Source organism: Arachis ipaensis, chromosome B01 (genome assembly GCF_000816755.2).
Source record: "Arachis ipaensis cultivar K30076 chromosome B01, Araip1.1, whole genome shotgun sequence".
NCBI lineage: Eukaryota > Viridiplantae > Streptophyta > Magnoliopsida > Fabales > Fabaceae > Arachis > Arachis ipaensis.
Window position 1 is genome coordinate 10,330,582 of NC_029785.2, and position 10,184 is coordinate 10,340,765.

The following is a 10,184-nucleotide window of genomic DNA, read 5'->3' on the forward strand; positions in this document are numbered from 1 at the left end:
GCTAAAAACAACTATTAAGTGTATGTTTTTTTATAGTATAAAAGATAATTTTTTATTTTCTTATACTTCTTTTTAATTATTTAATACTAAAAATAATATATATAAAGTGACATATATAATGTTCTTTGTTTTGCTATAAAAAAAAATACCTATTTATTTTAGGCTCATTAATTTATTTATTTCTGCATCATGTATCTCATCCTTATTAAGTGATGCTGAGTTTAGAGGGAGGCTAGCTTTTTTTTTTTCTTTTTCCTTTTTTTTTTTAAAAAAAGAAAAAAGAACACGTCACAGAATTATTGTTATAGTTGAAGGGATATGTCCAAACCCAAATTATTTAAAATTAAAAAAGTCTTAAACCTTTTGAGAACATGAATATTTTTTTTTAACAGTGTAACTTGTATCTTTTAAATATTGTTCTTTATTCTGTCTTTAAAAAAAATAAAAAATAAGTAACTTTTCTAATTTTTTGATACATAGATACATAAAAGTGGGTATTTAAATTAATTAAATAATAATAAATTCTTTAAAAAATTAACTAAAAATTAAAAGTAAAAAAAAAAACTAACATTTCTGTTATTTTTATCTAGATAGATATATAAACATACATAAGTATGCAAGAATGTATATCAGCAAGTATGTTAAAGTGGAATACTCCAATAATGATATGATGATAATCAATATGCTTATAATAATTAAACATGGAAGAATATTAATTATTGGGGTTGACCTTTGACAGAAGAGGAGCTGCAAGTAGGTGATGGCAAAAGAGAGCTGAGACGAACATGGTGACTATGATCATCATCAATGTCCTTGTTACTTCTTTGGAGAGCGAAACCCTTTTCCAAGGAGCACAAGAAAAATAAGAGAACACATAGAAGAGAAGAAGTAGCTAAGGATAAATAAGACATTTCCTTTTCCTTTTTTTTTTTCCTGAAAGGATAATAATAGTAAGCTAATAAGCCTGCGTGCCAATTTTGGTGTTCTAAGGAAGCAAGCTAAAATGCACACTTCGATAATGTGTCTGGTTCGTTGGCTTTTATAGGCTATTCATTTCCATAGGTGGGGATCCAATTCATTATCGATTCTTACACGTCATCATTATATGTAACTAACAATAGTATAATATTATTGAAGCTTTTTTTTTTGGATTGTTATGTATAACTAACATTAAATTAATAATGAAGAAAGATATTCAACCAAAAAAAAGTTAATGAAGGAAGAGAGTACTTATTAGTTGAATATTTTTAACTGAATTATTCATTATTAAGAATATAATTAATAAGTCAATAACAAATAAGATACAATATTGTATTATTTCTGACGGTCGTTCATGAGTTCAGTGATACTGATAGTGAAATTCGTAATTTTTCTTTCTATCATTTATTGTGATATATTTTTAGATCTTTTCTGTTCGTCATCACAAATTTAAACCATTGCCAATTTCTTTCAGTTTGTACTTTGTACAGTATTTCTATCACTATATTTGTTTGTAATTTTATCATCTCGTAATTATTGAAACTTAATTATAATCATTTGTTTCCGGAAGTATTGAATCTATTGTGGTTAAAATATGTCAAATTAAAGCTTTAAATTTATGCCTTACTATTATTAAATTATTGTGTGGTTGATATATGAATTCTGATATTGTTTCTTTTAAATTAATTTTCAAATATAAAATGTTGTTTGAGCAATTTCTGGTGACACTAGTTGAAAATTTGGTTGGCAACGATGCAGGAATGTTATCTCGAAGGTTGGATAATTTGCCATCGAATTATGTTGTTGTCAGAGCCGGAACCACGTCAGATCGCGACCAATCAATCCCCCGGAGACCTCCCGAAAATATTGAGCCTTCGAGGTTCTTCTAGCATTCTACAGCTTCCAAGCACAAAGGATCCACCAATAGCTGTTCTCATCATCGAACATTGGAAGATCATCATGCCAAGGAATGTGGCTTGAATATGAACCATCACCCGGTCCGGCATGGTATTCAACGAAAGCACCATATGATATTGTATCAAAAGATAGAGAGAATTAGATAGAAATAAGAAGGAATATGATAGAAATCTTTAGAATTAGGGATAAGAAGGAAATTAGAGTTCCAATTATGTAACGCCCCTGATTGCAAAGCACTTAAAATTCTAAGCCAAGTAGGATGTTAAGCTCAGTTAATGGTATCATATTGACCTCCTTATAATTAAGTCCGTCGTAAGAAAAATACATAAGAAAAAGAGGTGAACTTGTAATTCATAAAAGCATACATACATAAAATAATGATCTTAGGTGCAAACATTACAACAAAAGTTAAAAATACTTAAAATACTTAAACAACCAGAGTGAATTCATAAAAATCTTAAGAAGGCTTTTGGTTGGTGCTAATGGGTGGTACGAATGAGGCTTCTGAAGCGTCCTCTCCAGAACTTGTTGGAAAAGCTCCTTGAACAAATGGAACAAGAGCCTCTCCAAGTGGTCCTAGGTATGAGTTTGATCCAAAGGATGATATGTGAGTTGGTGTGGAGAGTTGGTGAGATGAGTCATGAGTCAAGAAAGAATAATGTGATGTGGGTGTTGGTGAGAGGAGGTGAATTTGTATGTAGATTAGTAAGAAGAAAGTCATATGGTGCATTGGGATTAAAAAGAGGACTCAACAAAGATTCTTGGAAGGATTGGAGTGACATATAGTAAAAACGAATGTGAGGTATTCCTGCTATGTACATGTTTCCGGTGGCGAGATCTACTGCAAACACTTTGACTTTGGGCAACTCAATAAATACCACTAGAGTCACTATTTATATAATCTCAAGCTAGAAAAGATACAATACAAAAACAAGCAATAAGGGTAAGAAGATGGAAGAAAGTGAAGGTGGTGGTGGTTGCTTGGGTCATTTGAAGTGTGCCCTAAAATCAACAATGGAGGTGTGGGATGTAAATGGTTGGTCATTGATGCTTAAAAAAAAATAGTTGTATGGATAACTAAGGTGTTGTATAAAGTGAGGGCATGCTATTCGTGGTTGTTGTGATGAGAAGTGAAAGGTTGAAGTGTAGAGAAGGATTGCCAAGTGGCTAAGTATGTATGAAGTTGGTTTTGTGGTGATTTTCTAAGGTTCCTAAAGAGAGCTTTTGATCTAAAAGATGGATAAAATGAGACTAGCGAGTGAAGTAGAGAAGGTTTGTGTACACAAAAAGTTGAACTTAGAGGCCTATTTATAGGGAGAGGCTAGAAATTGACATGCAAGAGAGGTTGATAGCACAAAGTTTAGCTTAGAACTTTAAGTTGAAGGTGACATTGTTTGAGCAAGAAGTGAGGGGTAATTCAACTATCAAGATGAGGCGTTCATACATGAAGTACTGAAAGAAATGGTAGAAGTTTCAGGACATTCTTGTGATCGAATAGTAGGGTGCAAAGCATAAAAAGTTACTGCAGCATAATTTTCTTGTCTCCTCTCTCTATGAGGATTGATCCTTAAAAAAAATTTGTCCTCGAAATTTTTATGTATTTGCAAAAAGATTGAGATATTCTCACCGCATCTTTGATTCTAACTCTCATGTATACTCTTCTGCATTTTCTTTTCCCCGACCATATTAACTAAGGATACAGATTTTTCTCGTAATTCTTTGGCACTTCTATAAAATGATTCGAGTTAGTTGTAATAGTAGAATAAAATCTTCCTTTAACTGTACAAGTCCTATTTCTATAATATGATTTGGATTTGGATAGTATTTTTTTAGTTGTGACATATGAAAGATCGTGGAGGTTTGACAAATGAGGTAGAAGGTTTATTTGATAGGCTATTGGACCAACTCTTTTAAAAATTTGAAAAGGATTAAAGTACCTAAAACTCTTTTTATTTTTTATTTTGATAGACTTACCTATGCTTGTAGTAGGGATGACCTTAAGGAACACATGTTCACCTTCCTGAAACTCTCCAAAGGTTTCTTACGGGTGTCAACATGGCTCTTTTGCCGGCTTTGAGTAATTCAAATCCTTTCTTGAATTCTCTTTGTTTGCTATGTAGTCTCAAGAACTATCTCCAGAACTATCAAACTTGTTTCTCTTGAACCAAACCAACATAAGGGTGACTGACATTTTTGCCCATAAAAAACTTTATATGGAGTCATCTCTATACTGGCTTGTTAACTGTTGTTGTAAGCAAATTCAATCAGAAGTAGATACTTAACCCAATCGCCCTTATTATCTAAGACACGTGCTTGTAATATATCCTCTAGAATTTGTATGGTTGTCTTGGTTTGTCCATTTATTTGAGGATGGTAAGCTGTGCTTAGATTTAATTGGGTTTCAAAAGCTTGTTGAAAAGATACCTATCTCGAAGTAAATATAGAAACTCGGCCGAATATTATAGCAGATGGAATACCATGCAACCTTACTATCTCTTAGATATATAGTTGAGCTAACTTATCCAAGGTATAGTTTATTTTAATCGGTAAGAAATGGATTGACTTGGTTAATCTATCTACAATTACCCACATGGAATTGAAACTTTCCAAGGTTTTGGGTAATCCTATCACAAAATCCATAGATATATTCTCCTACTTCCACTTGGATATTTTTAAAGGTTGTAGACTTCCTACAAAATTTTTATATTCTATCTTCACGTTTTGACAGGTGAGACATTGGGATACAAACTTAACTTGATGGTTATCAGTGGCTAAGGGAAGGGGGGTTGAATCTTAGCCCCCTTTTTGCTTGATAATACTTGCTGACCTTTGAAACCAATTTTGGAAAATTCTTGTCTTTTTATCTCGTGACTATCCACGAGACTTTTTCTTTTGTCTCGTCCCTAGCCACGAGACTTTTCTTTTTGTCTCGTCTCCTGATACGAGATATTTTTTATTTTTGCTCTTGTGCAGTAGAAATAGAAATGGAGTAGAGAAGAGAGAAAATTACACCCAGATATATCCTGGTTCAGTTGTTAAGTGCAGTGCAGCCTACATCCAGTCTCCATCACAAAAATGATGGAATTTCACTATAATCTTCCTGATTACAATCTGTAAAGTGCTAACCCAACTTACAAGGAGATTCCCACAGAATCATGAAACACAACATAGATGAACAAAGGAACTCTAAGGACATCTATGGCTTTTTTTTCTTTTAATTTTGCACTCTTTGTCTTTTTCTGCTCTATGGCTTTTTCATACAAACCTCACTATTTGCCTTTTTCCATGAGACTCAAGACATGACAAAATTAAACAGAAAATTACAAAACATAATACATTGAAGGAGAAGAGAAATCTGTTAGCTCAGGTAGCTCTGAGAACTCTGTGCCTTGCACTCTCACATTTTTTCCTTGAATCAAACCCTGACTGTTCACCCTTACTTATAGGGAGAAGCCTCCAAGGTTGAAACCAAAAACCTAGCCAACTTCTTCTTCTCCAAGTAACAAAACCGGTTCGGCCAGAGAGAGAGAAGAGATAATCCATGCAATTACCTCTAGTCCTTCCTTGGTCATCACTCTTCATTAATCTGAGCGCTCCATCCTTGGCTTGCTCTCCAAGATGGATTTCTGGCCCTTGATACTTCATGATGATGATGACTTCTTCTGCTCCACTTTTGCTTCCTTCCTCACGTAGCCACCCTAGCTACCTTCTGTGATGAGTGAACTCAAAAGTAGTGACAAGCCATCTCCTCCAAGATCTTCTCCTCTGATGGCCGAGATCTTCCTTCAACTATTTTTGGTATGAAGAAGCCAAGATCTTATCACAGAATCTTACTACAAGTGATAAGAATCTCAGCCACTACAAATTTTATGTTTTCTTGCCATCATTGAGATGGTCTTGTAGCTTGCCTTTCCTTCTTTTTGATAGCTCAAAGTCTCCATGGTTTGCTGTGTAAGGACCGAAGAGAAGGAAAGAGATGAGAGAGAAAGAGGTATGAAGAAAAGCAATCAAGTGAGTTTGAGTAAAATAATTAATGTGAGTTGCTTTTACTTCCCTTAGGTGGAGTAGTGTGTAGCATTGCTAATCACCATCAAATTAATTTGTCAATTTCTCTCTCATAGTTCCTATGCAATAAATGATAATTGAATGAATTTAAAATACATCACATGGTTAGAGTTGAGATTCGTTGGAAGGCATAGGCAAATATCAACATTTGCTTTTCTGATGAAATATTTTCGGATCAAGCATTGGAGTATCCAACCAAGATTTTGAGTTGGGCTAATGATAGTGTGAATTGAATCTGGCCCATTCAAAATATTTCAGCCACACTTCTTTGATTATTTATATCAAAGCTAATGATAAGATCAATTGGGCTTAATTCATCAATACTGGCCCAACTAACATAACCATTAATTCAGCCATATAAATTCAATTCCAAGGCTGAGTATATGAATTGGGCTAGCTAATGTTTTTCGGCCCAACACTAAAATCTGCATTGCAAAAATATTTAAATCAACATATAAAAATCAAAATCAAAATAATAATCTTGCAATTAATCACATTAATAATGTTTGATCATCACTAAATTAGAAACAGAGTTTTTCAAACTCATCAATCTCCCCCTTGATGACAAACATTATTTAAATTGAAATGGAAAGAAATTTAAAAATTAGAGTATAGAGTACTTCCTTTGAAGATTTGTTTTTCTCCCCCTTTCAAATTGTCACAAGACTCCCCCTTAATATATGCCATTCTAATCAAGGGAAGCACTAACCTGTAACAGTTTTAATCAAGCTTCAAGTAACAATGTTATTTAGCATATTCATTACATGATGCTAAATGCTTGATTTATGAGCAGATTTGAATTGATAATCAAAACTTATTTGTTATCATAAATTGATTTTCTGCTCAAACTTTACACACATCAATTGAGTACAAAAAAATGATGTTCAAAAGATTTTTAAATATTTTTCAGTCAAGATATCAGAGCAATATTATTGTGGTAAGGAAAATATTTTTGAAACACACATGATCACATCAAACATGGCAGCTGTTATATTTTACATAGTTTAAAGGAACTGTCAAAAAGATGAATAAGTTATCAAGTCAGCATGTTTACCAAGATGAATCAGAAAATTCTTATTTCAATAGAGGCATGCATATTTATCAAGATAACTCAACAACTAGGCATTCATCAACACAAATGCATTTCTAAACATCATAAACCAAATGCATTTCCAGCAGCAGTAATCACAGTGAAACAAATCAAATATTATCAACATGCATCAAATATTATCAATCATGTATTCTTTTAACAAGGGTGATCATGAATTTTCAAAGGAAAATTTCATCCCTGTTCATCCCCTGTTTTTCATTTCAAATCCCTGTTCATCCCCTGTTTTTCATTTTAATTTTCAGCACTTTCTCTCCCTTTTGTCATCAAAGGGGCACTTGCAAGAAGATTTTAACATGGAAACATAATATGCAAAATATAACCCAAAAATGTCTACAAAGTATCACAGAGTTATTGTTCCAACAGAAACAAGCCAAAACAAAGTACCAAATTGAGCCTAAGTGTGCCAATATCAAACAGTAAACATAAGTTTTATCATCAGAGAGATTAAAGTCAGATCCCTCGGCCCCTGCTTCACTACCCACTTCATCATCCAGGCTTTCTAGCATTAGACCGACCCTTTCTTGGCATTTCTTCCAGGCCGACTCATTTTCATATGCAAGTTTGCGTGCAGACTTATGAAATTGAACCATGAGATCGGACATGTTTGAGAATTCTGTGAGAATGTCTCTGAGGAAATCGGTCGCCTTTGAGGATTCTGGCCGGCTTTCAAAATCATCATCCGAAGCCATAGATTTCTTTCCCTTTTTAACAGCGCCGCCTCCTTTGATCATAGAGACTTTATTTTCTACATCCTCATTTGTTAAATCTACCTTAAAGTACTCAAAGATGCATGTGAGAAACATTTCATAAGGTAAATTAGCCTTTTTTGTACTCTTTACAAACTCCCACATATGTCTAATCATGAGATAACTAAATGAAATAGAAGATGAAGTAACGAGAGCAAATATTATGAGACAATCAGATACGGTTACCCTGTTATGAGAGCCACTCTGTGGGGGTAAGAATGTGAGTTATGATGCGGTGCAGTAGTGAGTTGGTTGGTCCAAGAGCCTTGTGAGTAGGAACGATGCCGTCTAGTCCGGACAAATTTTCACAAATTTGATAAAGAACTTGCTTGTATGCGACCCCAACGTGCGCATCCCATTTGTCAGTCATATAAACCCGCGGCCCTTCATCAGTGTAACCAAGGACAGAGCCAATGGTCTCAAACACTTTGGCTTTGGGCAACTCAATGAATACCACTAGAGTCACTATTTATATATTCTCAAACTAGAAAAGATACAATACAAAAAAAGCAATAGGGGTAAGAAGATGGAAGAAAGTGAAGGTGGTGGTGGTTGCTTGAGTCATTTGAAGTGTGCCCCAAAATCAACAATGGAGGTGTGGGATGTAAATGGTTGGTTATTGGTGCTCAAGAAAATAGTTGTATGAATAACTAAGGTGTTGTATAAAGTGAGGGAATGCCATATTCGTGGTTGTTGTGATGAGAAGTGGAAGGTTGAAGTGTAGAGAAGGATTGCCAAATGGCTAAGTGTGTATGAAGTTGGTTTGGTGGTGGTTTTCTAAGGTTTCTAAAGAGAGCTTTTGATCTAAAAGATGGATAAAATGAGACTAGAGAGTGAAGTATACTAGTAGAGAAGGTTTGTGTACACAGAAAGTTGAACTTAGAGGCCTATTTATAGGGAGAGGCTAGAAATTGACATGCGAGAGGTTCATAGCACAAAGTTTAGCTTAGAACTTTAGGTTGAAGGTGACGTTGTTTGAGCAAGAATTAAGGGGTAATTCAACTATCAAGGTGAGGCGTTCATACATGAAGTACTGAAAGAAATGATAGAAGTTTCAGGACATTCTTGTGATCAAATAGTAAGGTGCAAAGCATAAAAAGTTACTGCGGCATGATTTTCTTGTCTCCTCTCTCTATGAGGATTGATCTTTAAAAAAATTTTGTCCTCAAAATTTTTATGTATTTACAAAAAGATCGAGATATTCTCACCGCGTCTTTAATTCTAACTCTCATGTATACTCTTCAGCATTTTCTTTTCCCCGACCACATTTACCAAGGATATAGATTTTTCTCATAATTCTTTGATACTTCTATCAAATGATTCAAGTTAGTTGTAATAGTAGAATAAAGTCTTCCTTTAACTGTATAAGTCCTATTTCTATAATATGATTTGGATTTGGATAGTAATTTTTGAGTTGTGACATATGAAAGACATCGTGGAGGTTTGACAAATGAGGTAGAAGGTTTATTTGATAGGTTATTCGACCAACTTTTTTAAAAATTTGAAAAGGATTAATGTACCTAAAACTCAATTTTTTTATTTTGATAGACTTACCTATACTTGTAGTAGGGATGACCTTAAGGAACAGATGTTCACCTTCCTGAAACTCCAAAGATTTTTTACGGGTGTCAACATGGCTCTTTTGCCGGCTTTGAGCAATTCGAATCCTTTCTTGAATTCTCTTTGTTTGCTATGTAGTCTCAAGAACTATCTCCAGAACTATCAAACTTGTTTCTCCTGAACCAAACCAACATAAGGGTGACTGACATTTTCGCCCATAAAGAGCTTCATATGGAGTCATCTCTATACTGACTTGTTAACTGTTGTTGTAAGCAAACTCAATCAGAAGTAGATACTTAACTCAATCGCCCTTATTATCTAAGACACGTGCTCGTAATATATCCTCTAGGATTTGTGTGGTTGTCTTGGTTTGTCCATCTATTTGAGGATGGTAAGCTATGCTTAGATTTAATCGGGTTTCAAAAGCTTGTTAAAAAAATACCTATCTCAAAGTGAATATAAAAACTCGGTCGAATATTATAGTAGATGAAATACCATACAACCTTATTATCTCTTAGATATATAGTTGAGCTAACTTATCCAAGGTATAGTTTATTTTAATCGGTAAGAAATGGATTGACTTGGTTAATCTATCTACAATTACCCACATGGAATCGAAACTTTCCAAGATTTTGGATAATCCTATCACAAAATCCATAGATATATTCTCCTACTTCCACTTGGATATTTTTAAAGGTTGTAGACTTCCTACAAATTTTTTATGTTCAATCTTCACGTTTTGACAGGTGAGACATTGGGATACAAACTTAACTATATGCTTCTTCATCCCTAGCCACTAAAATATA

The 10,184-nt window shown here is 34.0% G+C and overlaps 1 protein-coding gene across 1 annotated transcript in view; it reads right to left on the reverse strand.

Moving 5' to 3' along the window:
* The window catches only part of LOC107624771 (aspartyl protease family protein At5g10770), an 8,704-nt gene extending 7,665 nt beyond the window's left edge, over window positions 1-1,039 (reverse strand). The window contains exon 1 of the mRNA XM_016327229.1: window positions 731-1,039. Within this exon, the coding sequence (XP_016182715.1) occupies window positions 731-911 (181 nt within the window). The 5' untranslated portion in view covers window positions 912-1,039. The remainder of the gene's footprint in view (window positions 1-730) is intronic.